The 27,425-nt window shown below is 35.2% G+C and overlaps 4 protein-coding genes across 5 annotated transcripts; 2 read left to right on the top strand and 2 right to left on the bottom strand.

The window, feature by feature from the left end:
• Nucleotides 1-3,050: 3,050 nt before the first annotated feature.
• On the bottom strand, nucleotides 3,051-8,146 carry LOC133864630 (high mobility group B protein 1-like). The gene is made up of 8 exons (XM_062301020.1): nucleotides 7,998-8,146; nucleotides 6,292-6,379; nucleotides 5,965-6,093; nucleotides 5,794-5,851; nucleotides 5,633-5,677; nucleotides 5,041-5,121; nucleotides 4,870-4,953; nucleotides 3,051-3,377 (listed from the first exon to the last, which is right to left on the bottom strand). The coding sequence occupies exons 2-8, from the start codon at nucleotides 6,360-6,362 to the stop codon at nucleotides 3,342-3,344; spliced, it is 504 nt and encodes a 167-aa protein (XP_062157004.1). The 5' UTR covers nucleotides 6,363-6,379; nucleotides 7,998-8,146; the 3' UTR covers nucleotides 3,051-3,341.
• A 1,562-nt stretch (nucleotides 8,147-9,708) lies between these two features.
• LOC133864940 (chlorophyll a-b binding protein CP29.3, chloroplastic) lies at nucleotides 9,709-11,889 on the top strand. Its single transcript, XM_062301390.1, has 2 exons — nucleotides 9,709-10,314; nucleotides 11,314-11,889. The coding sequence occupies exons 1-2, from the start codon at nucleotides 9,801-9,803 to the stop codon at nucleotides 11,628-11,630; spliced, it is 831 nt and encodes a 276-aa protein (XP_062157374.1). The 5' UTR covers nucleotides 9,709-9,800; the 3' UTR covers nucleotides 11,631-11,889.
• Nucleotides 11,890-16,421: 4,532 nt separating this feature from the next.
• Nucleotides 16,422-19,138, top strand: LOC133865020 (protein yippee-like). The gene is made up of 6 exons (XM_062301485.1): nucleotides 16,422-16,548; nucleotides 16,736-16,859; nucleotides 18,094-18,137; nucleotides 18,526-18,634; nucleotides 18,719-18,774; nucleotides 18,897-19,138. Exons 2-6 carry the CDS (start codon nucleotides 16,764-16,766, stop codon nucleotides 18,979-18,981), a joined length of 390 nt encoding a protein of 129 aa, XP_062157469.1. The 5' UTR covers nucleotides 16,422-16,548; nucleotides 16,736-16,763; the 3' UTR covers nucleotides 18,982-19,138.
• Nucleotides 19,139-21,506: 2,368 nt separating this feature from the next.
• On the bottom strand, nucleotides 21,507-26,137 carry LOC133863727 (arginyl-tRNA--protein transferase 2-like). 2 transcript variants are annotated; one of them, XM_062299790.1, is made up of 6 exons: nucleotides 25,909-26,137; nucleotides 25,370-25,408; nucleotides 24,493-24,661; nucleotides 22,909-24,030; nucleotides 21,963-22,281; nucleotides 21,507-21,878 (listed from the first exon to the last, which is right to left on the bottom strand). In XM_062299790.1, exons 1-6 carry the CDS (start codon nucleotides 26,045-26,047, stop codon nucleotides 21,756-21,758), a joined length of 1,911 nt encoding a protein of 636 aa, XP_062155774.1. In that variant the 5' UTR covers nucleotides 26,048-26,137; the 3' UTR covers nucleotides 21,507-21,755. The 2 variants fall into 2 exon arrangements, with proteins under 2 accessions (XP_062155774.1, XP_062155776.1); XM_062299792.1 differs by having other exon boundaries at nucleotides 24,511-24,661.
• Between the last annotated feature and the right edge of the window lie 1,288 nt (nucleotides 26,138-27,425).

The raw sequence follows: 27,425 nt of genomic DNA, 5'->3' as shown, positions 1-27,425 counted from the left end.
TGACAAAAGAAGGTAGAAACAGCAAAAAGTGAAACGCGGTTTCGATCAACTGTTGTTGCTTTTGATTTTTTGTGTATGTTGCTTGAAAAATGGGGGGCAAAGCTACCTAATTATAAGAAAGTAGTAGTCTAGTAGGTTTTGCAGGAATCATCCATTGTCGGCATGTCCTTTTTCCATTTGGCTAATACTAATTTCTACCTATATATTATGCTCTTCACATCTCTTCAACAGTACTACTTTGCGCCCCAGATTTGCAAAGCCACTTTCCCACTGCCAACTCCAAACCCTTGCAATTCCATAGCTCTAGCATGGAGCTAATGACCTAAGGAAACATGATAGAAAGATAAAGTGGGATATATATATCATTTGGATTAGGATACTTTTAAATTATTTGTTTGAATTTGAGAGAATTCGGGTAAGTGATTGTGAGAGATCACTTATGAGACACGCTTAATCGGATAAGTGGTTAGACAACCTATTTTTTTTTCTTGTCAAGTGGCTTCTATAAGTGGTCTCTCATAATCACTTGTCCAATTTCTCTCAAATTTAAACAAATAATTTGAAGTGATCTGAAACTTGATCCACAATTTTCTTTTGAGACCAATACACAAGCATGTCTTTTACTTTTACAATTTTTTTTTTTGGTCACAGGTTAAATAGTCAAAGGTTCTTCTAAAGGGATAAGTTGATCGAATAGGGAGGGATAGATTTAATTATTTAATTAATATTTTAATACATTATCCTCATGTAAGGGCTCAAACTCTTCCTCCAACAAGTAGAATATTTAACTGAAATAGGGGATGCATGGTGAATTGTGGAGTCAATGTTTAAACTCATTACGTTCTGATACCATATTAAATTAGTTATCGTAAAAGTTTAAGCTGATAATAAATTAGGAACGGACGTATTTAATCATCATGACCCATTAATTCATCCTCAATCTAGAATGGGAAATAATGTAAGCATGCATTTTAATTCTATACATATAATGTGATTTAATAATTTAATTAACATTCTTATCCGTGTGTGGCTCAAACACCCTCTCAATGAAGCTTAATTAATAGATAAAATATTTGGCTGAATGAAATATAAATTGAGGAGTCAAAGTCATGATTTTTACTTTAATAATTAGTTAATTATCTTAAAAAAGAAAAAGAAAAAAAAGAAGCTTAAACTAATAAAAAAATAATAAATTTTAATCATTTATTTAATATATTAACAATATTTACTAAAGTAAAATAATACGGCTAATATTTAAGTCCTGTTAATCCAGTAACATCTTTCCACTTATAAAGCAAGCAACACAGGAAAAGAAATTCTCACCCCGCCGCACGTGAAAGCTTGACTCACCGACAAAAATCCGACATGAAGGAGAAAGATTCACACTAATAACAGAGGCTATCGATGTTGTTGGAACTGACATCGGGAATGATTAATGTTGGAGATTATGCGATAACAATGATAAAAATTGAAAAAATATGTTAAAACATGATTAGCATAAGAACACACAAAAGAAAGATAATTGGTTTATTGGTTTCGTGTTGGGATTGTGGGAGGCTTTTCTTTTTTAGCTTTAGCTTTTACTTGATGATGGTGTGGCCCAGGGGCCAGGCGACCATGTGGCCATCGCATTCTCGCTTTCCGGCAACATGTTCCGACATTGACACATGTGAATCATGGTCTCTCGGCTTCCACATGAACATCTGCTAAATCTTTTAGTCTAATCTCCGATCTAATTATTCTCTTCTTTACAGCCTATTCGTTGATGATGACTTTCTTAGAGCTGGAATGTGCCCCATAACTATTTATAATAATGGCTTCAAAAGTCGGTTGCCCTTTTAATTAACTCTATAAAGTTCGTTCTATATATATATAAAAAATATATATATATCTATTAAGATCAACTTTTACAGTAGCCCATGATCCAACATCCACCCTGATAAGACTTCACTATCAATGCTTTTCTCCTCAATCAAAATTATATGCAAATTCAATCCTTAACTTCCACATCCCATAACCATTGAAAAATATAACCCATAACAAATGTTGGTTTGCTAAGTCCGAGATCCAGATTCTCTCCGTTTCACTTTTTCATTTCGTTATTGTTCAGACTGATCGATCTAATTGTGTATATGTTGTTACGTTATTTAAAATTTAAAATTTAAAATTACGTGATATCAATTATATGCAAGACCGTAAAATGGATCTCTTCGTATTAAGTGAAATGGAGAATGAACTATGAAGGCCTTAGTTGTTTGAATTTTTTATTTTTATTTTTATTTTTGGTGAGGGTCAGATATTGAAGTTAAAAGTTTTAATTTTTTTTTTTTTTTTTATAAGGAAAAGGCCCATTTGGATGTGGGAGGGTTTAGTACCTTGATCATGTTTGATGGGCCCTATGGGCCTGTTAAGGAGCCAGTCACACTATAAAAACAAGGAAAGGAAAAGCATGCAGGCCCACTCATGTCTATTTCTAACCATACGCGTGCTGTGTTTGTATTGGAAATTGGAATGTTGATTTTCAGTAGGTATTATCATCTATATCTGTGGAGGCATGACTGCTATCCAATTTTCTTACTGATTGCTTTGACAGACTTGACAGTACTCTTAATATATTAATTAAATATTTTATATTATCTTAAATCTTTTGAGATAAATACTAACTTAATATATTATTAAAGCAGACTATATAGTTTCAAATCCTGTCTCTACCTCCAATTTAAATTAAATATTACCTATTAAAAAATTAAATCCATTATTTTCTTATTATCTATGCTTGACATGAATGCTATTTTAATTGAAATAGAAGGGACGGGATAATTGACGCTTCAAACTCAAAACATTTGCTCTCATGTCATTTTAAATCATTAATTATCTCAAAAGTTTAAATTCATAAAAAAAATTTGTTAACTTAATTGTTTAATTAATATTTTTAACATACAATTTAAACCAAAATTTAGCATGAATTATATACATGGAATCAGAACCCCATAAATCTGTTGCAATTAAAACAATTTTTATACTTTTTTTTTCAAATAAACGGTTAAAACTAATGAACAAGTACTTGAGAATTGTATTAGATATATATGGCAAGACGAACTCTTAACTGCCCAATACAAGGAGCAGATGAGAATATAGATACAATTATACAAAAACCACTGACTGTTAGTCCTGGGATCAAACATTCAACCGACGAGGGTGTATTCATTGTCGTCTGTAGATAGATCGAGGAGCAACCAAGAAACTAATAAAAAATAACATAGACCAAATGTACAATCGTAAAAAGTCCAGAGCTACGGCACTGGATACTTCACATAATCAAATAAGAGAGCTTGCCACATTCAGTCATCGTCCTCATCGTCATCATCTTCTTCATCCTATATACATAATAAAAAAAAACCCAACTTGTGTTAGGAGCGACCAAGGTGGCAGGTCAAACGAATTCTTTGATCAATAGGTAGAACAAAAGGAACAAAGAAGTGCAAAATATGAGATCCAGAAACCTTGAGATGTTGGTAGTCTGAGATGGTTGAGAGAGAGAGAGAGAGAGAGAGAGAGGGGCGGGGGGAGGTGAATTAAGTTTGGGTAAATTACACTTTAACCTCTCAAACTATCATTCTAATTGTATTTGTACCTCTAAATTACTACTCATTGCAACTCGGCCGAGTCAAATTTAGCCGTTATTTTGGATGAAAACGTCCCACGTACCTAGGCATCTCAATTGTTTTGAAGTTACTAATTTACCTTCAGAGCGAAACGGAATTATTTTAGTAAAAATAAAATAAAAAAACTAATGCTGTCAGATGGGGCCATTGATGTACGAGAAAGTGGCTGCATTTCTTATGGGAGGGGTGATAGCACAACCACCCCTATCCATTACAGAAGTGGCCTTTTATTGTGGAAGGGGGTGGCTGCACAACCAACCCTATGTTGTGGCAGGGGAGTTAATGCGGCCACCTCCATCTATGAGGATGGTAACGCAGCCATCCCCTCTGTTGTAGGAGTGGCCACCCTCATTTATTGTGGGACAGGGTAGTTACGCAACCACCCTTTTGTTGTGGGAGGGGGTGGCTGGGCGGCCACCTCCATTTACTGTAGGAGGGATAGCCACACGGCCAACCACATTTATTATGGCAGGGGTAGTCGTGCCACCACCGCCATCTATTGTGGGAGGGATGGCAATGCGACCACTCTTCAATTGTGGGCATGTGGCAAGATGGCCACGCGGCCAACTCCATTTATTGTGGCAGGAGTGACAACTCCGCCATTGCCATCTATTGTGGGAGGGGTGGCTGCACAACCACCCTCCTACAATAGAGAAAATAACAGCTTGGCCATCATCTGCCAGCCTTGCATTAGTTTTTCTTTTTAAAAAACGGTGTAGTTTCACAATTAGGATAAATTAGTAACTTCAAAACAATTGAAATGCACATGCTAGTCACGTGAGACGTTTTCCATCCAAAATAACAGCTAAATTTGACTCAGGGGTAACTCAAAATATTTTGATAATATATAGGTTTGAGTTGCAGTGAGTTTTAGTTTAGAGATGCAAGTACAAATAGGGTGATAGTATGGTAGGAAGGAGAGGTAAAGTGTAATTTACCCATTAAGTTTTGAACAGGTTGTCCATTATGTGGGACTCAAAGCAAAGTCTACAGCATTGCGAATTGAGGTTCACGATCACTTAAAAATTGGACTGCTTACATTCCTAGATTGATGACTTTGAAGAGCAGATTATATTTCTTATTTAACAATAAAAAATGGGAAGATGACAAAAAATCTTTTCCTATTAGACGAAAGCCATTGCACGTATAAGACTTGAATCACATGCTATGCATCAACTATCAAGTCATAGCTTATATAGATTACCTCCCCACTTTCCTCATCATCTTCATCATTAGCCGCAGGTTTTGACCTGCCAGGCCCTTCATCTTCATCATCATCCGTACTTTCCTGAGTTAACAATTGAGTCAACATACTAAAGAAAGCAGCAAAGGATGGAGCATTAGTTTCTTCCAAAAAAGTGATCCAAAAAGTCACCTGTTTTTTGTTGTAAGCAACCATCAGCTTCTCATATTCTGCCTTCAATTGTGCCGATTTAGCTTCATATGGAGCTTTCTCCTGCCAAATCAGGTCCAGTTAAACATCAGTTTAGAAATGCAAAGAGTATCTACATTTCTGTAGCCACCAATCAAGCCATGGATGGAGAAATTGAACTTACAGCACTAACAAACTTAATATACCCTTTGCATAACTAGTTATACCAACTAATTCATATATGTGCTAAATTCCAACTTGCCACATCAATCAAGGGATGCATATGTCAAATTCCACCATCCAGTCCCTTCTTCAGGCCCAAGCAATACAAAATATTGAAGGCACCTGCAGTTTATACCAGACTGGTATTGGCTTGGCCACACCATTGAAGTTCCAAAGTCACCGAACATGTGCTTGGTGCATAAACAGGTCCAGTGGAAGCGACAGTGAAAGGTTTATGCAGCACCTTTATAAACAGAATCCATAGGTTTCCAAAGTTAAAGTAACCAGCTTAGTAGGTGGCCTCACGACTTATTGTCCTCAACTCATTTCAACCGATTCAAGTACCTTCCAAGGAAAATACTCTAGTACTTACCGCAGCAGACAAGGATTTCCACTTCCCGCCCCCAGCTTTTCCCACCTTCAGATAAAGCATCCAGTAGCTCGATTAATTTCTATTTCAGATAAAATGGCTTATGAAACTCGGTAACAACACTTTATAGTAGAATGAACACATAATACGGGCTAAATGCTTACAGCTGAAACAGCCTTCACGTTGGGATGCTGTTCCTTGTAAGTCTTTCTGAACTCTTCTCTGCAGTAATACCATTGTATATTTTTTGTGAGTCTTTGAGCTATAAGCTTCCCGAAAGAAAAAAAAAAAAGGGGACAAACACACTAAACCATTGGAGAAAAGGAGAAAGTTACAGAAAAACAAAGAAGGGACTAGGAGGCCTCTTTGGTTTGTTAGGATCTTTTTTATCTGATTTTGCTTTCTTGGTCAATTTCACGCGACTGTTATCAGCCTTAAGTGCTGCCTTTCGCTTTCCAACCTTTCTGAAAAAAAGAAATAATGGACATGACACTAGCAATAACTACAAAAACCCACACCAATGTCATGAATGAAACGAGGATGTCCTGAAGACTCTCTGATCAACAATCAAACTTGAAGCTAATGTTACACAATCAGATTAAAATAACCAAGTCATTCGAAAGACATTGATCAGGTACAAAATCTGACAGAAGCAGAATTACCTCTCCTCAACTGGCTTTGATACTTCCGTTTTGTCCTTCCTTGTTGATGCTTTGCCCTTTGCAACCTTCATTGTTAATATAAAGATCACTGAAACAACACGATTCAATTAAAGTCAATAGCAGTATATGCAGATGACCTAACTGGCAAGATTAAACAATGAAGATGACTTAAATTGGGCTAAAACTAGATTGACCCAATTAGTCCATGCTAACGATGATTGCCATTGTTCTAACATATCTATTCGTTGGTAAGATATAAGGCTGTAACAATGTCAAAGATTACAGGTATATTAACACTAATGCCATGTCAGGCTCTAACTACACATCTAAACCAATGTTTAATGAGACTTGGTGTTATGATGTTGGTGGCGCCTAATTTGGGGTATGAGCGCTAGATTGGGCCAACAAGGCCAAACATTTTGTGTTCCATCAGCTCTTGAGCTATTGGAGTATTGGTTAGGTACCTAACATTAGTATCAGAGCACACAACACTATACGTGTTCGAATTTCGGAGGGGACAACCTATGGAAAGGGTTACCTTGTGCCTGAATGAAGCCACCATAAAAGTGGAAAGGGCTACTAGATCCTAAGCGAAAGCCGCCATCAAGTAGACTTTGGATGTTGGGGCGGAAGCATGGTAAATTGTTATGATCTTGGTAGGCCTAATTTGCGGTATTTGTGCTAGATTGGACCAGCCTAATATGAGAACTTCCCACGTTCTATGAGCTCTAGAGCTTTTGGCATATTTTTTAGGTTTTCCGTGTAGGCTCTTTTTTTTTTTTTTTAATAAAAAAATAAAAATAAAATAAAATTCTCAGAATAGTTATTATGACATAAGGAATTAATGTTGAAGCACTTTTTCTAAGGGTTTAACTAGGGGCCCTTAGGCCCCATTTACTGCCTGGCCCATTAGGCCTAGTACCTAGAACAATCCCATAAACAAGCCAATATGACATTGGGTCCTAGGAGCAGCCCAAGACCACCCAAACCGGCTCAGCCCCGATGGACCGGGAAATGGTCCATCTCCCAATTCCAAGACTGGTCTCACCAAGGCCGGAATAGTGATCTATAAAAAGGGGAGGCCTTCCCACCAGGTAGACTTATCTTTCCTCTACTAACACACTCTCTGTTAGGCTTTTAGTGTTGGCAAATTCAGTGTCAAAACTTATTTGGTTGTAAGTTATAGTCTTCTGGTTATTTTCACTCTCAATTCCGTTTCCATCTCTCATAGAGCCATCACTGACTTAGGCATCGGAGGCTCCCGGTCCTCGGGACAGGCGGTTTCCCGTGACCTTTCCTCTCTATTTTACGGGAGCCTGTCGCCAATCCGACCGTCCGAAAATTGCTTCAACATCTAAGAAGCTTTCCTGTGCAAAAGATGCATAGCCACAAAACTACACTAATTTTTGCCTTTTTCAAAACAGAACTGATCGTCTAAGGACATGTCAGCAAGCCAATTCATTTTTTCTTTAATTTTTTTAATCCACAAAGAACTTATATTTGTTTTTATAAACGCAATTATGTTGAGCATAATAGCTTAATAAATCACAAGTAAAATAACTGATATTAGAATACCCACAAAGAGAAAACAGAGTTAAAGAAATATTTTATAAATCATATAACATAAACTACCAATAATCTTGAGGATCATATCCCATAATCTACAATTAAAACTTAATTAAGTAATTAGCAGAAGCAGAACGTACCTCTTCGATGGAAGAGAAGGGAAACGCTACAGAGAGGAAATTAGCAATCCAGGACAAAGTAAAGCAGAGAGACAGTAAAAGATGCCAAGGAGATATTTGTGGAAGGTGTTCAAAGCGACACGTGGTATTGTTTAGGGGCATCTGAGGTTGACTCCAGTGTTTTTTTCTCTTTTGTTCTTGTCTCTTGGGTCATGATCGTGTTACCTGCCGATGATTTGACGGTCACCCATTTGCATTTGGCGCTATTGGAAGACGACACACCGTTTTTTTATTTCCCCAACTATGTAAAGTTATGGACATATTATATTCTCAAACCAATATAAATGTTCATTTCTTCTGTACCATCCCTTTCCACAGGGAAAATATATATATTATATGAAAACAGATATTATGAAAATAACCAAGAATGATTTGGACATTTCATCGACTTTAAACTTATCCCTAATTCCCTATAGAGTAGAAAAAGACTGCCGTTTAGGAACCCTTGTTAGCCCATTTTCCACTCATCTTAAGAGAGAGCATGAAATATAATAGTCCCTAAATAAGGCCCAATTAGAAATGAATCTAGTTGTTCATAAACAATTCAAACTCGGCTCCTATATATTCGAGTCGAATTGTGTTCGATTATTAAACAAATCAAGCTTGAACATAAATAAATAAACTGTATAAATTTAGCTTGATTCGTATAAACTTTTATAACTTTTTTTTTTTTTATTTTTTTTTTTTTATTTTTTATAGTATTATTTTTAACTTTGTAGCAAAAACATTTTAAATATTAAAACGAAAAAAGAAAATTCTCTTCCTAAATGAATATAGCTTGAATTCTTAGGATTGTAAATCTTAATATATATATATATATATATATATCTAAAACATACGTATAAATAGTATATTTTATGATAAAAAAAAAAAAACAATATGTGATTTATTACAAATACAAGGTTGGTGAATTTAGTTTTATAAGTTTATAAATATAAATTAATTTATCTAATTTAATCGAATGATAAAATCTTAACAATAATAAAGTAATTAATGACTAGCAAGGGTTTATTAAAAAATATAAATAATGAAAATATGAACTTTAATAAAGTAACTTGTAAACAAATTTGAGTTCATTCGAAAAATAAATCATTCACCCATACTCTCTTTGGTGAATGAGCGTTGGTAAGTCGTGACTCATGCCCTTCTCCAATGAGCATGGTCGGATCCATCCATAACCTCCTTGGATGTGTGAGTCACCCCACCCTCCAATAGAGAAGAGGAGGGGGGGTGGGGTTGCCCTACTACTCCCTTCTCTTGCTAGTGGCAGGTGTTGGTTGACGGTTGTGACCGACCCATGCAAGCTGCCAATGGGTGCAATTGGTTGGGATGATTCACCCAATTAAGCCATAGCACTTATGTGTGGTGATGGCCCTGATGAAGAGAGAGAGTGAAAAACCTTAATGGCAAGTGTAGGGAATAAACGATTTTATAACAAAGCATATATACTTAAGAAGAATCATTTAATTAATATTTTTAAACCTTAAGAAGTAATTTAATAAAAAAAAATAATTAAAAAAACCTCTCCAAGTTTTTCTCCCAAAGTGAAAAAGTAAAGCGGTCATCAACCACACAGACTCGCTCGTACAAGTTACAACTGGCCAGCAGATAAGGCAAAAAGATAGATAAGGCTCGTAGCCAGGATAGCCTCATACACCCGCACCCATCACCATCCTACTTCACCACACTCTATATATATTCCTTAAATTTGTACCTACACTCTCACAGTCGGTCACGCGACTCACGCCCCACTGCACCACCAAAATGGCCACCACCACCACATCTGCTGCCACGTCGTACTTCTTCGGGACCCGAATCCTTAACCCCAAACCAAGCTCCGGAAGGTTCCAAGCCCTGTTCGGATTCGGCACTAAAAAGAAACCACCACCTCCGAAAAAAGCTGCGCCAAAATTTCCCGACTCGGGCCGCCTAGTGTGGTTACCGGGCGCTCAGCCGCCGGAGTGGCTCGACGGGACCATGGTGGGGGACCGTGGGTTCGACCCGTTCGGGTTCGGGAAGCCTGCGGAGTACTTGCAGTTCGATCTCGACTCGCTGGACCAGAACCTGGCGAAGAACGATGCTGGTGACGTGATCGGGATCAGGTTCGAGAGCTCGGAGGTGAAGCCGACGCCGTTTCAGCCTTACACGGAGGTGTTTGGGTTGCAGAGGTTTAGGGAGTGCGAGCTGATTCATGGGCGGTGGGCGATGCTGGGCACACTTGGCGCAGTTGCTGTCGAGGCACTCACCGGTGTTGCATGGCAGGACGCTGGAAAGGTAGGTATATATAACGACAATATTAATTAACATTGCTCTTGAAATTAAGTGCCTGAATTTATTGGTTAAACAGTTTCTCACTGGCATCTTACCAAAGAAAAAAGATCTCCTACATACACATTTTCTTTTTAATTAGAAGGTGGTGTTATTGATGAATAATATGAATGAAAAAAAAAAAGTAAAATCAGATACAGATTTACGTAATTCAACAATATTCTTTACGTTCATAGAAGTCCGGCTATATTCGATAATGATTTAAGATTATAGCGTAACATATTTATAACAAAATCTTATTGTATAGACAAAATGCTTTGTTAACCGGTTACTAAATGCTTTGTTAACCGGTTATTATATGCTTAAAAGAATATGAGTCACTTCTTCCAACAAAAAGTTAAATAATTAGTTAATTTTTAACTAGGGTATAGTGATTAATACAACTTGGCAAAGGTTGATTTAGGTTTTGGGCAAATAGTTTGCATTGAGTAGTAAGCAACTTAGCATTGTTAGAGAAGTGGGGTTTGTTGCCTAGGCCTTTTATGGTTTAGATTTGGTTGTTTTTAACTAGTCTTACTTCCAAGTGACAACAATTTTACTATATTGTGGTTGAGATCCATAAATGCAATTTAACTACATTTTTTGTTAGTAATTTGAGATCCATAAATGCAATTAGGATTTCATACAGATGGATAAAGAATTCCCTAATTTCCTCCCGTGGAGGTTGATTTTATGACGTTGAAAACTTTGTTTCTGTCACCTAATGAAATATGGTCCCTTGAAATATCTGGCATAGCTTTTTGTTCATCGCGTCCCATTGCACATCCACCCAAAACTCATGGTTGTCGTTGATGATAACAACGATATTGAGGACGATGACAATAACGTCAACGATGATGAAATTAAAAACATAATGTTTTTTTTCTTCACACTTCATGGGTGGGCTGGGCCATGCATGGTAAAAAACAAGTTAAGTCGATCATGGTGATGGGGTAATTTGATCAGGTAGAGCTGGTGGAAGGATCATCGTACCTAGGCCTCCCGCTTCCATTCTCCTTGACGACGTTGATATGGATTGAGGTGATAGTGATCGGCTACATTGAAATCCAAAGGAATGCAGAACTGGACCCAGAGAAAAGGCTGTACCCTGGTGGCAACTTCTTCGATCCCCTCGGCTTGGCAACCGACCCGGATGAGAAGGCCAGGCTTCAGCTGGCGGAGATCAAGCATGCCCGCCTAGCTATGCTCGCTTTCCTCATCTTTGCAATCCAAGCAGCTGTCACTGGAAAAGGCCCAATCAGTTTTCTGGCTACCTTTAACAAGTGACGACCCTCCACTACTTTACAAACCATCCCTGCAATCTTCTCTCTCGATCTCCCAAGTTAATTCCTCATCTCTAGCTTGTATTTCTCTTGGATACCCATTTGGATCTGTTACATATTACTTAATTAGTATGTTCTTGTAACTTGTAAGATACTGGGCAATGGGCATTCACCCTCTTTTGCCCTATGCTTCGTACTCTATATCCATATTTAGATCCCTACAATCCCTTTTAAGCAATTAAAGTGTAGAAAATTGTATGAAATTGTGAGACTTTCTCTATGGAAATCACCTGCTGCCTGAATAGTTGTTTAGACTATCTGAACATATGTTTAAGTTGTTCAAACACCTATTCGAGTAGGTGGACTCCTGTTGGGGCAAAGGTCTACAATCAAAATTCTCTCACAATTACTTGTCCTCTGATTGAAGGAGCAAGAATAATTGTAAGAGCATCTCTAGTGAACTCTCGATTTTGAAATTGGAATAATTGCACCGTTGGTCCATGTGGTATGCCATAATTACAAATCATTCCCTATGGTTTAAAAAGTTCATGAGAGGTCCTTGTGATAAACTATAATTACAAATCGATTCCTGAAGTCAAATTCCGTTAAAATTTTTGACAGATTCTATTGAGCGCCACGTCAAACCAATAAGATGGCGACATGTGTCCATCTTAATAAAAAAATATAAATTTATTAAAAAATAAATAAATAAACTTATTTTTTTAAAAAATAAAAACAAAACAAAAAAGAAAAAGAAAAAAAAAAGAAAAAAAAAAGGGAAGGGCAAAGGGGTGGCTGGGCCACTCCCAACTCATGGGTGTGCTGCGGCCACCCCAGAGGTGGTCGGGGGTGGCCATCGGGCCACCCCTAGTAGGTCCAGGGGTGGCCTAGGCCATTCGGGATGGCTATGTACCACCCCTGGCCACCCCTCCCCATTTTTGTTTTGTTTTTTTTTTTTTTTTTTTTAAGTTTATTTATTTATTTTTTAATAAGTTTATATTTTTTTATTTAGATGAACACGTGTCGCTATCTTATTGGTTTGACGTGGCATTGACGTGACATTTAATAGAATCTGTCAAATTTTTTAACGAAATTTGACTCCAGGGATCGATTTGTAATTATTGCTTACCACAAGGACCTTCCATGAACTTTTTAAACCATAGGGAGTGAAAAATAATTATGACATACTACAAGGACCAATTGTGCAATTATCCCTTCATTCAAAATTTTCACCAAAATTTGGTGAAAAACTCAAAAAAATCTATTTCAACAAACTCTCTATAATTTTTCTATTTTGGCTCTTATCAGAATTTCACTCCAAATTTATTTCAGAAGCTATTGAATATTTTATCATTTCTCTTTTTTTTTTACTTCACTTTTCACTTTTTCTCTCTCCTCATTTGTTAGGAGTGGTTGCTTAAAACTAATAAAAAATTAATATTTAGTTGAAGTAGAGAAATATTAGGAGAGTTTGGTATAAAAATAAAAAATAAAAAATAAAAATAGATTGTTTAGCTAAAATTTGAAGAAAATTTAGAGAGCTCACTAGAGATGCTCTAAGGATCCCGATCTTGTTACTCCATTGCATTTCATATTTGCATTAATAATGTGTAATAAGACACAAAACCAAGCAAACTAGACAAAACTTTAGAAATTACAACTCTAAACGTAGCAAGCCAGTGAAGTGAGCCAAAAGCTTAGCAGACTTGATCATAGCAACACAAAATAGATGGAATATTACTGCAAACCATCTCCTAATTCTTGAGGTTAGTTGGAAAATACATTTGGACATGAAATGTTAGAACACAACCTTAATTAAAAGCTTAAATCAATAAATCTAGGCCAAATCGATAATTCACTATTTATTTCAAAAATTTAAACTCATAAGAAATAGGAACTTTATGGTGCGTTTGGTTCGTAATATTATTCAATATTTGAACTGGGTTTTTATTCAAAAACTCATATCCGGATCCAAGTTGAATAAAACCCATAGGTCACTTGAATAAAGTTTGAATAGTTTGAATAAACCCATCATATATTTATTATTATTATTCTTTACCATACCAATCATTATACACAACTTTTCATACAATCCAATCATTTTCAATCATTTTATACTATTATAAAACACTTTTTTAAAACCCATCATATATTTTTTATTATTATTTTTTACTATACCAATCATTATACACAACTTTTCATACAATCCAATCATTTCCAATCACTTTATACTATTATAAAACACTTTTTTCCAATCTTTCAAATTCAACACCCAAACACATATTCAAAAGAATCTAAAATTATATTCAACATCCAAACACATTTTCATTGCCTTGAAATCCGTGATCAGATTCAAAATATTATTCATATACGAAATATTCGATACCCAAACGCACCATAATGACTTAAGCTAATATCAAAGCAAATATTTTAAGTTTTAACTTTGTTTCTATCCTTTAATTCTTATTTCAATTAAAAATATTTTGTTTACACGTGAAAGAGTATTGAATCATTATATATAAAAAAAAATATATGAATTTATTTATTGTTTGAAAGTGAGTGCTCTGTTAGCGGTGAGCCGGTGAGTGAGAGAATGTCAGTCCAAAATGAAGAAAAAAAAAAATTGGCAAAAGGTCGGCCCATTAACAATTTTCTATGCGTTATGTACGAGTGGCAGGCCCATTATCCAAAACCTTCTTATTATATTTGTAAATAAATTGTAATTTGTGAGCTATGAGCTCCAAGGTTGCGGAGTAAACTAATAATGGAACCCAAGATTCCCCCACCAAAGGCTGATGTCATTGATGACACCACTCACCTTTCTCATTTCAATTTTTTAAATTTTGATAGTATTTTAATTTTAGAAGAGTTTTATTTATTTATTTATTTATTATTATCTTATTTTTCGGATGTGTACTGCTAATTAGCTCTTAATGCATAAAAATAATAAAGAAAATGAACTGATATTAACAAAAGTGAAAAATATGATTTTTCCTTTTGGTAAATCTGGAGAAGTAATTCGGTTTTAACTTTTAGTATAGAGAGAATTACGTACACTTCAAAACGATTATGAATAATTTTAACGGCGCTTTATCTTTTACTGTTGTAAATCTCTTATAAACTGACGTGAAATAGTACTTATGTAAATAGTCATATAAATTTATCCAAAAATTATAATAAAAACCATAATATCTCAAACATTTTTCAACAATTATTTATGTGACCATTTGACACTTAAAATAATTGGTGGGTGGAGCAAGTTGGGTAACATGTAGATGCAGCAACTCTGCTCAATTGTTTTTTTGCCAAGTCCCAACTACTTTTCTATTGGGCTTAGAATTTTTTTATTTTTTATTTTTTCGTTTTAAGTCAAGAACTGGAGAATTCAATACTTTTAAGTCCTGAACACTCTTAAATTTCACCATTCATTATATCAGAGGCCAAATTCCTTTTGGGCAATGGGTAGGAGGAAATTGGAAATTCTTCTTAACTGAGTTTGATAAATTTTTTCTAACCAATTTTATAAAATTGTTATGTGTTGTTTTTTATGTGAGAAGCAATTTTTTTTTTTTTAAAAAAGAAATTCCTTTAAATTAGGTTAGATGAAATTTTTCCAAACTGAATTAGAGACCCATTTTATAAAATTGATGTGTCTTTATTCATGTGAAAAACATTTTTTTTTTGGATTTTTTTTTTTTTTTTCTCAAAGTTAGGTTGGAGGAATTTTCTCTAACTCAGTTTCTAAAATTGTCATGTGTCCCTTGAGCATGTAAGAATCACGTGATTTCTTATTAATGTTATTAAAAAAAAACCATGTGTTTCTCACGTTTTAAAGAATATATGGTAGTTTTAAAGACTGGGTTAGAATAATTTTTTTGTCTATTTTTTAATAAAAATATTAAAAAAAAAATGCATTTCTCGCGTGGAAGGACACTTGACAAATTTATAAAATTTGAGAAAATTTTTGTCCATTGCTTATCCAGAGGGCTATATTTATTGTTTATTTATAAGTCATTTTTTCTCCTTTCGACTTTATCTTCTAATTATATAATTTTCATAAAGTTCTGACAAAAAGAAAAAAAAAATTGATAAATCACACTCAAGAAATAATGAACTTTTATTACAAATATCTCGGATTGGAAAAGGAGAGATATGACAAATCACACAGCAAGTAATGAGCTTTTTATGACAAATCCCTATTTGAAACCGTGTTATGAGTTGTCAGTCTTCTTCTTTCTACAGAATTTATATCGAAGATTTTCTCTTTCTTCTTCTTTTTTTTTTTTTTTTTAAAAAAAAAGGAAAAAGAAAAAAAAACAATTGTACCTTGAAGGGTCATTTAACTTATACATCATTGCAATAAAATAATATTAAGGATCTCCAAAATTATTTATATCCATAATCCATAATTTGAGATCATTTTATAAGTTCTTAAAGAAAGGAAAAAAAGAAGAAGTAATTGACACGTACACGGTACATAATACATACCAACGTACGTGAATATGACCAAACTAGTTGATTAAGATATTTCTTTTAGTTGTTTTAATTTGATATAAATGTGAAAATAATTTTGTATAAATTATATTTTAAGTTGTTTGTTTATATATTTATTTATTTTAAAAAAATTATCAAACAAAATCATTGAATATGATTATTTTTAAAAAAATAATACTATAAATTATATTTTTATTTAATAATTATCTTGTCCCAATATTAATGGAATGTCTCGCCAACTTTTTTAATTGTTAAAAGAAATATTTATGTAAAATAAAAATACAGAAAGTGAAAAAGTAAACTGAAAAACCGTAGTATACACGTATTGTCAGGTTCCACTTTTACAGAAAAAGTCATATATAACCGATGAAATGTGAAGGGTTTTCGGTCCACATTTCTTGCAACTTCAGACCAATACCAGACCGGAGGTAATATTCAGCAAATCCTTTTTCCAGCATCTAGTTCTTTCCTTCACGTTGTTTCCCGTTTCTTCACGCACAAAAGCTTCCATCTTCTTTAATTTTTGGCATACCTTTTATTCAAAGCTAATGTCTTTCGTCGATTTCTCAACGACCCTTCCTCTGAATTGTCATATGCTCTTCAAATTTTTCATAGATTTCGGTAAAAATCTTAGAGGGAAGGCATGGGGAGGTTGTTTGTGGTGAATCTTGAGGGGAAGATCTATAGCTGCAAGCATTGCCGGACCCATCTTGCACTTTGTGAGGACATCGTTTCCAAGGTTGTTTTGATCTCTTACCTCCTTTGAATCAGTTAGACTTCTCTTAAGTTTGTGATATTCCTTGGAACTTTCCATCTGGGTGTTGTTAATTGTTTGAGTTATGCCACTTTTGCATATTTTTTGTATGCTTTTTTGATGAATTATGTGCTTTTATTTACTTAGAGGTGTGTTTTTGAAATAATCAATTGTATTAATAATTTCCCTATAATCGGGTAATTATCTTTTTGTCCGATGGAGAAGTTAGGTAAGATCTATACAATGACAAGAAGGGCTGTTTGGGTGCGTGGTAATCATGGGTAGGTATCAAATGGTACCTGTGTTCATTTGGGGTGATACGTAATCAGAGTCTATTGGGCATTGGGTGTTTTTTTTTTTTTTTTTTTGTTCCTGGCCTCAGAAATGGGGATTTTGACTTAGGCATTATGTCTTTTGATAGCAGATTTCGTTTTAATACTAGTATACTATTGTGCTTGATAATGCTTCTTGAGTAATTTGTGATTTAATAATTTGCGATCTGGTAGCTTGGAGGATCTCCCTCTCTTTTCTTTTTTCTTTTTTCATGACAGATTATGTATTTTAGTTAATTTTTTTTTAATACTAAAAATACTTTTTTTTTTTTTGATAAGTAATACTAAAAATACATTTTAATGCTTAATAAGTGGATGTCACATCTTCCTCTTTAGTATCTTAATGAGGTAAAATGATGGCTGTAATATTCTTGTCCTCCAGCAGTATGAAAACACGGGAATGTATGATTTGTTAATGAGAAGTTATTGCATTCTTATGTGTTGTGCGTGGTCAAGTTGTGAATCAGTTTATAGTTCTATGTGCAGCCTGCAAGCAGAGGAGTATAAAAGACGGGTATGAAATCCCTCAGGAGCAGTTAGCACACATACTTGTGCCTATGGATGGATACACAAGTCCGTGTTTTATTATGCATGTGTCCATACTTCCACAAGTAATAGAATAGAGCAGGAGATAGCACTAGTAAAGTGAAAGCACAGATAATAGTAGTCTAGGCTACCTATAATACTTAGATGAGACATTGGATAATAATGATGCTATTCAAGATGAATTTTAATGATAATTCAGCATACAGAATGCTCTTTCTTTCTTTTTCTCCTTTTCCCTTACACTTTTCATTTTAATTTCCAGCGTCCAACAAATGTTGATTGGGAGTTCTATAAGAAACAAATGTTCTGACTACATGTTTTGCCCTTTTTGTTTTATTCAGTCTTTCCACAGCAGGCATGGGAAAGCTTATCTCTTCAGTAAGGTGTAAGTTTCCTTGATTTTGGGCACCTCATCATTATAAAATAACACCAGATAATCTGCATATAACTAACTTTTAGATTGGACCACCATCCTGTACTAACACCAACCAAGAAAATTGCTGTGTTAGTGAAACTAGTTACTGTTTTATGCTCTCAGACAACAACAAGATGCAACTTGTATATCTCTTACTCAGGCTGGAAATATATCTGAAGATATGCATTTTATTGCATCAGTCTTTTTGTGTCATGTGTCATTTTTTGTCCATCTGAGTAAACATGATTACATGATGGAGTATTTACTGGTGTACTATTAGCATGGTCAAGGGTGAATTTTATGGGCATCCCATCACATGCTTGTTTGAAAAAATAAGTCATAAGATTTGCTTCAACAGGGTGAACGTGTCTGTTGGTGAAAAAGAGGAGAGAATAATGATGACTGGCTTGCACACTGTTTCTGACATCTTTTGCGTTGGGTGTGGATCAATAGTAGGGTGGAAATATGTAAGATTTAGAGGCATCAATTTAAACTTTCAGTGTATATATGTTTCTATAGTAGCTGTTAGTTATGTTGATTTTTTTCCCCAGGAGACTGCCCATGAAAAGACCCAGAAGTACAAAGAAGGAAAATCTGTACTTGAGCGGTCAGTAGATCTTTGGAGAAAGAAAATTCTAATTCCAATTCCAGTTTGAAGTTTTGTGATATTAATATTTTAGGTTTTTTAGTTTTTGTAAATAATGGTTGTAGAGTTCGTTATTTGAGCAGGTTCAAGGTGTCAGGTCCTGATGGAAGCAATTACTGGGTCAGCCACGGAGCACATATTGGTGGAAGTGATGCAGATGATGCTTGATTACCCTTTACCTTTCATTTTCAATTGTACATTCTTTAACCCCAATGTTCTTATTCAGCTCATGTGAATTTCGAACTTGCAATTCCTCATATTGGCAGCTTGCCCAACTTGCTGTCAGTAACATTAACGAAAATATTTGATTGTTGATTCCTATTTAGTTGTTGTTCAAGCTCCCATTGAATCGCCCATTACTTTTTGGAGAGTCGGTTGCTGGTAAACTCTCAATCTTGAGTTACACATGCAACTCACACCAGAAATGCAGCCTCTTAGGCTGTCTTTTAATGTGTTTTTTTATGGTGTTTTTCGTTTTTGATTTGAAAAAAATGTTCTGATGTGATATAAAGTTGAATACAGCTTTGAGTTGTTTGTTAATGTTTTTGTTTTGAAAATAGAAAACAATTGAGAAAACGAAAAAGCTTTAACAATGGTTAATGTCAGCTCTCGATGTAGAAGCATCCTTTACTAGGCTATATTCAAAATTCTTGTGATCAAAGAACCCAAAGAACCAAGAACATTCCTAGTAGTTTGGTAATTGGTATGGCAATGGAGCTGAAGGGACTGTTGGCCATGTCTGATTTTTTATTTATTTATTTATTTATTTTTGTTTTAAAGGAGGGGCCAAAATATTAATAAAGAGTCAAGTCAAATTTTGATTGGGGTCAATCTTAATTTTTAGGCAGAAAATATACATATATAGAAGAACTTTTTTTTTAGCTTATTTAAATATCTAATTATAAATACATAAATATTATACTACATATTTATGTATAAATATTCTTAATTATATATAAATTTGTAACTAGAAGGGGGTTGACTCAACAATAATTGGTAGCTTAGCACTTGGCCATGTCATCTGTTCCTGGTTCACGCCAACAAAGAAAGCATATACTAGGCATATATATAAATAAACGTTTCTTGACTTGCTCAACTTTTTTTCCTTAACGGTTGGGTTGATTCATTCCGTGCCGTCGTATATTTGTATTACTCTTATGAGTCTCATTTCCTCTATTTTAATTCTATAATCTCGCACAGTGAGGACAATTATTGTTTGACGAATCAAAATGTCAACTTCCAAGTAGATACTTAAGGTATTAAACAGGGTACAATAGCTCTAATTTAAGCTCTAGGCCTTGTTTGGCAAGCAATACATAATTTTCAACTTTATTTTCACATTTTTCAAAAATAATCAATATCAAAACATTTTTTTATTTTTTATTTTTAAATTTTTTAGATGAATCAAAACTTTATAGAACAAGAACACCAACAAACAACACTCCAGAAAATAAATCTGGACCATGTCCAAAGAACATGACACACAGGGAAGCAACAAGCAAACCCAAAACAACAGACACCTACTGCATCAAAGCTAGCAGGCTTGCAGACTCTTGCCATGGAAATGAGAAATACTCAAATCCACAACATCATCCCAACAGCATGGAGGATGAGCAAAACCTCATGCCTTCATAACAGCCCTCCAAGTCTTGCGACTAAATCCGCAGCTAAAAAAAAAAATGCTCTCTGCACTTGATGCAACCATAGCAGAAAAGACAGTTCAAATTACCACTAAAACCCTAATAAGACAGCTTCTATTTTGTAGTGAGAATATCTCTAAACACAAGCCAGCAAATGAAATAATGTTTAGGAATAGCCATAGAGAACCAAACCAACCTTCACCAAGCAACTTCCGGAAGCTTTTCCCTAAGTTTATCCCAAGTGTCAGCACATGAGTAAGTACACTTACTAGACTTCCAAAGGGGCATATCAGAATCTCCAAAAGTAATTTCAGGTAGCCAGCTTTGGATGTCAACCAAATCATTTGATCTAGCCCCCTGCCAAAATCAGTCCTTACTCTTGATAATAGAGGAGAGTCTTGCAACCTTAGATAGCCCAGAATCATAAATCGCACGATAACCATATATCTCCAACAAATAACCTGCAGGGTGCCAATGGACATAGCAGAGAAAAATACTACTCCCATCCCCCACTTGATACCGAATAAAAGTCCTTGCAACATCTCTTAGCTTGAGACCGGATAGAAGTCTTTGAAACCGGATAAAAACATTCTAACTTTTTTCATTTTTCATATCACATCAATAATTTTTTATTACTATTAAAAAAAAAAATTCACTATAATACAAACCTTTTTCAATTTTCTATATAAATTCTTTTTACTTTATCTCACATCTATCACATTTTACAAACTCAAAATTTTTTTCCCACTATTCTCTTCTCTCACTTGCCAAGCATACCCTTAATTTAAATGAACAGTCCCCACTATTCTCTTCTCTCACTTGCCAAGCATACCCTTAATTTAAATGAACAGTCCACAACATGACAATACAATACAACTTGGAAACCCATATGCCTGGCTGTCTCACCATCACACAGCCATTTGTGACTGACTGGAGGCTGGAGCAAAGGGAAGAAGGGCCAGCAAACGATATATTGTAGTGTTGATTGCGTCCTTTGTTTTTTCTTTTTCGCAATTTTGTTCTAAAATGCACTTTTAGCCTTCGAAATCACCCTAAGTTAAAATCCCAGTTCATTTTATTGACAAACAGATTACATACATACAAACAGACATGGATACAAACTGCATGAACCTGGATTAGGAATCTGCACTTCATTACTGGACATGGGTGATGGATCAAATAAAAAGAATCTCCAATCCAAGTAACAATGAAAACATCCACAATAGCTTCCCACTTGATCAGCAGGCACAACTTAGTTTGGGAGGAAATTCGAGGGAGTGGCCTTCGGAAAGAATCGAGTAATCAAAGTGAATACACCATTCGCTTGGAGAGCTCTGCACCCACGACCCCCATGTAACTATGCAACCGGGATTCCAAGCAAATCCTCTGATTCCTCTCAGTGGGACCAAAAGCACGTTGGAGATCCTTCACAAAATAAACAGTGCCAGAGAATGAGAGAATGAACAAGGAAGATAAAAAAGAGTTCTACTGGGGTTTGACTAAACATACCTCGTATTTCAAACGAGATCTCTCCAGCCTAATTAATATATTACTGATGTCACCATCTTCTATTTCAATAGAAACTAGATTCCCGCTTTCTGGGCCTGATTCATCATCAGAGCTTTCATATTCAGGATCAATCGTTTCTTCACCCTCATCCATACAGAGGTCATTCGAGTCTTGGCAAATGTCATTATGTTGCACTTCCACGACATTTTCAGAAACGTGAGATGGTGAGGACTCTCCATTTTGTAAAATGGCAAAATCTGATAAGACTACATATGACTTTCTATCAAGCAAAGGCCTTGCAATATCATAAGGAATCCACCTGCAATAAGATTTCAGCTTTTCAGCCCACTATAAAACTTTGAATGCCACAGAGACAAGCAAAAAGTGATAGGGACCCGACAAATGCAGTGCAAAAAGATCCAACTCTGACATCTGTAATCCTGAAAAAGTTCAAAATTTTATCCTTGCATTTGATTGTTTTTTTTGGTAAACTGTACGTTTGTTTGTTTTATACGGTTTAGTGTAACCATGTCATCTAGATATAAAAACAATCTTCCAGGAATTAAAAACAATAGGGGAAACTGCATTTACTCCCTCTAGCTATCGTCTTTTCTGCAATGTCACCCCCCAATAGTTTCAATTTTTGCGTTCCCCCACCCCCACTCCCCCCGCGGGGGTAGATTGGAGAGACATTGCAAAAATTGAAACATTGGGTGACATTAAAAAACCAATGGTAGTGAGAGAAGAGTAAATGTAGTTAACCCAAAACAATATCTATTCTCTTAAATATATCTAGATCATGGAGTCTGGTGTTGCTCTAACCATAATAGATTTGTAAGAGCAAGTCTAAGAGTTAGGTACGGGGATGGATGGTGATACGATTATAACTTAGTAAGACAAAGTAGAACAGGATACTGAAACAGTTGATAGATACAGAAGAACTTACTGGTAGCGAAGAGGACAAAGAAGCTCAGATGGATGATATGCGGCTTTATATCTCATCTTGCGGCACGAATGAATATAATAACCAAGATAATAATACTGAAGACTAGGGCAATGGACTTTATTCTCTCTCACCCAACCTATTTCTTGCAGGGCTGAATATTTCCCTAGTGATAGGAAGGCAAAGTCTGGGTCCCAAAACAAGTATTTACTTGACAAACATCTAGGAAGAATATCTATTACACCAACTGCAACTAGTCTGCCATCAATCACATATTGCTGATGGAAAGAACCAAAGCCACAATGAGGAACGGTGCCATCGCCAGTTGGTGGAACAAATACTAATGGAGTGTCGACCAAAAATCTTCGATACGAGCTTTCAGTCACATGATCTGGTGAATCATTATGCACTTTCGTTTGATATTGTCTATATAAAGCAAATTCTTCTGGATCAAAACTGGACCTTTTCATACGGATCTCAAGCCTCCGCTTTTTTCCCTGAGGTTGTTCAGAGCTCTTCTTCAAACAGCCCTTTTTACTTACACAACCTGCTGTGGATTCATTTAAAACTGTATGAACTTGAACACTTCCATCTGATAATGGTTGCTCGCTAGAAGAATAAAAATTTATGTGTCCATTGCAAGCCCTGATTAACAGACCAGAAGTTTCTGCAAGCTGACATAAAGAGCTTGACAATTTTTCAGCAATAACTTTTGGAGACAACTCATTTTCTTCGGCAGAATGTCCTGATAGTCTTAACTCACGGTTATCACATGATTGTGCCCGCCTTATTGTAGCTGTTATTTGAAATGCAATATTGCTGGAGTACAGGAGATCTTCTGATCCTTCAATTAGTAGCTTCCTTTTGGCTTGTGAAACCTTTTTGACAGAAGCTTTTGGTAATTGAATATCGCAAGGAAACTCTCCACTTTCTTTGCACATTTGTACCACATTGTCAATTTGGTCTGACAAATAATTTAAAAAAAATTCTGCTTCATTCTTCTTTGCATAGTTACTAGACGAGCCTGAAACTTCTTTACCAGCACAGCTGCACGTACCCTTGGAAGTATTCGGATCCTCTAAGAGCTCGACTGTTTTCTTAATATCCAACGTGCCATCTAAAAACCTAGGCATATTCAACACCCAAATACGGATGAAATTCAGAAGAAAGATTAGCTGTAGTTAGAAACTAATGCTAGCTTAGCAACATGAAGCAAATGTAGTCTGCTGATATTGAAGGTGGATGTCATCAGCCAGTCAACAATCCACTAAAACTCGTAGGAAAACCCAGATAGAAAAGAAACCCTGTGGTCTAGTGTGTGAAATAAGTTAGAAAACATTCAAAAAATTAAAAGGGAAAAAACACCCATAAGATGAGGTCATTTTTACTTGCAAAGTTGGATTCTCAGACAAAGGACAGAATAAACCACTTTCACCTCTTTAGGTCATTCACTATGCTCACACAAGTTTTCTAAAAAAGTCACATGGAATTAGTGACAATGTCTTCCGTTAAAGCAGGTTATAAAAAAGAGGTCCTAAACTGTAAAATACAAGGTAATAAAAAGAATTGAGTTGCAAATGACTTAACATCCCAAACTTAGATAACCTTTGCATTCGTCTAGACAGTCGAAGTTGCTCCTTAGAAGGAATAAAATCAGCAGCCCTCAGACGAATAGTATAAGAAGGGCAGCATGTCCTTTCCATCTCAGGTTTGTACAGGAAGGAGCCTGATCTTCTCCAGCCCCGGTCAAGAAGATCTGCCAAAGGACCATTAGATTTATGACAGGCAATCAAGATATAACTATAACCAACAAAACTGCTGAAAGCTGAAACATAAATAGACAGATATTTATTATGGTTGCCAAGCTATGAAAGCTATCAGACCAGAAAATTGAAGAGAAAAGAAACATCATGAATCCCCTGGCAGATGTAATAGTGTTAATAAAAGAAAAATAGAAGCAATATATATGCATCTTGTACGCTCAGGAGAGGTATTTACAACAATGTCATTACTCATGCTCAATGTCCCATTTAATTAGGGCATTAACAACACTAAATTATTGAAACAGCAACTCTTTAACGTAACAAAACTAGCTATATTTTTGCTCTGGGCCCTAACCATTCTTATTCAAAGATATTTGAAGGCCTTTAGAAGTATCACCAGGGCCTCTAGGAATGAAAGGAAGACTTTGGAGGCAAATATAACATTATGGTCGCGAGGTAACCATAATGATTGCATCTATACTATATATGAGTGAGACACCCATAAAATTCCCAGCAGCACAGCAACAATGCACCACCCCGAATTTTTGCTTTTGGGCAACAAGGACACAACACGACCCTTTTCCGACATGAGTCAACTGACCGAGGCAGTATGAAGTGCAATCTGAAGTCGTCCTATACATCTGTGTGCAAATAACAATTGTTGATTTTGCAAAATAGAGCAAGAAGCCAATTCCACCAACCTTGGTAGTCATCAACTGTCATGCTATGTGCCAATAAACCTGCAAAACATGACAAATAGGGCAAAAACAAATCAGAAATGTTGCATTTCAGATTCATGGCTGTTTAAAACACAAAGAAAGATGATATAAACGTGTATGCACACACACCCACAGACTCAAATGCATGCATAAGAGCAAAATTTTTTTTGCTTTCAATTAATCTTTTTTATATACATATGAATGCATGCGTACGCATCTCTCATCTCCTATGTTGAGTTCTTTTTATCACTGATCAGGGACGAAGAACCCTGACAAAGCTCCACTCTTAAACAAAACCTCGCAAAATTCGCCTAATTCTCGTAGTAAACCTCAAATTTCAGCAAAATCAACAGAGCTTTTGTGTTGAAATTAACTAATAATTTGTCCAAAATCCAATAGATAGATACGCGTTCTTCCCCAAAATTTAACAACAATCACAAGACACGTGAAAAGAAAGCACTCGGAAACCTGACAATTCAGCAACCAAAAACATATGTGATTGAATAGAAAGAAAGACGGACCGTGAGAGACGCTGGTGCGACCGGGGGATCGGCAATATCCGCAAGAGCTTTTGCGCCTACCACAGTCTAACACGACGCTTTCCCCTCTGCTATTGCCGCGACTGCTGCTACTTCCGTCGTTCCTCATCGTCCCTGCCATCAAACGACGTTGCCAACACTCCCGAACCCTCCGTCTCTCTCTACACGAGAATCACATCTAAACTTGCACATGAAAATAACGCATTATAAAAGTTCCTACCGTTTACTTTGTGGTTTCAAAATATTCTATTTAAATATTTGTAATTTTAAAACGTGTAATTTAAAATGTAATTTTTTAAGGAGTTAAGTGTTTGGTAGAATAATGATTTGACGTCTTAAATTGAGCTTTTTCTTTCTTTCTTTTTTTTTTTTTTTTAAATTTTAAATGCGCTATTTTATCTGTAATTTAAAAATGTAATTTTTTTTTTTCTTCATATTTTCAAACTAATAATTTTAAAAAATGTACTCTCAAATAAAGTTTTTTTTAATTTTTTTTTATTTAAAAATACATTTTTGGCTTGCAAAAGCGCAAGATTAATCATGTGTAAACAACATATATGAATTTAATAAATTAAATTAAAAAATTTCTTACAGCCATTTCATTGAAAACTGATTTGGAATGGGAATTGTTTAATTAGGAAGATAAGTCAAATATTCGGAGAATGATGCTAAGAGTGGCATCTTGAACTTACATTATGTTAAGACACTTAGACGGGTCCCATACAAATGAAAATAAATGTTACAATCGTGCATTTCAGTCAATTGTGGGAGAATTTAATGTTTGAAAGAATCAAATATAATTTTTTTTTTTTTTTTAATTCATCAGAAACAAAATTACAAGTTATGACAGCATAGAAAAAAAAAAAAAAAAAAAAAACAAGTACGAGCTTAACAATTGAAATACCATTCTAGATAGATTACAAGCACTTCAATGCATTAGAAGGAAACTAATAAGGTGAAAATTATTTGAGAATGCAGCTAATAAAAGATAGAGAACCATTACTATGGGAATCGAATCGAACTGAAACTAATCAAGTATGGGTCAAGAATAATGTTTTTTGAACAATTGTCCTTTTGGGGTTGGTTTCAGTTCTAAGGATTTTATTGCTTGGAGAGGAGAAATGAAAATCTTATTTTGGGAGATCCGTTGGGCAATAGGTGATGGTAATTTTTGTTTTATTCATAATTGGGCAGTTAAATATCCATTAATTGATTTATCACTGATGAGAGTATAGCACTGTTAGGGATGCTACATTCGAGATGAACTTTGGAAATATGTTAGCATAGATGCAATTAAGTCGATTTTGGGTTTTATTGAACAAGATGCCTTTCATTGGATCTATGCCAAATGATGAATTTCCAGTTGAGTCCAATATCCTGATCCTCAAAACTTAGATAAGGATAAATACCGATGGATTGGAATCCCGCCAATTGTATTTGTAAGAGAGCTCATATAAGACTTGCTCAAATAAGCTTTAGACTGCTCAGTTACCTATCTA

Source organism: Alnus glutinosa, chromosome 3, assembly GCF_958979055.1.
Source record: "Alnus glutinosa chromosome 3, dhAlnGlut1.1, whole genome shotgun sequence".
NCBI lineage: Eukaryota > Viridiplantae > Streptophyta > Magnoliopsida > Fagales > Betulaceae > Alnus > Alnus glutinosa.
The sequence above is the reverse complement of the archived record's forward strand: the minus strand, read 5'-3'. Positions and strand labels throughout refer to the sequence as shown.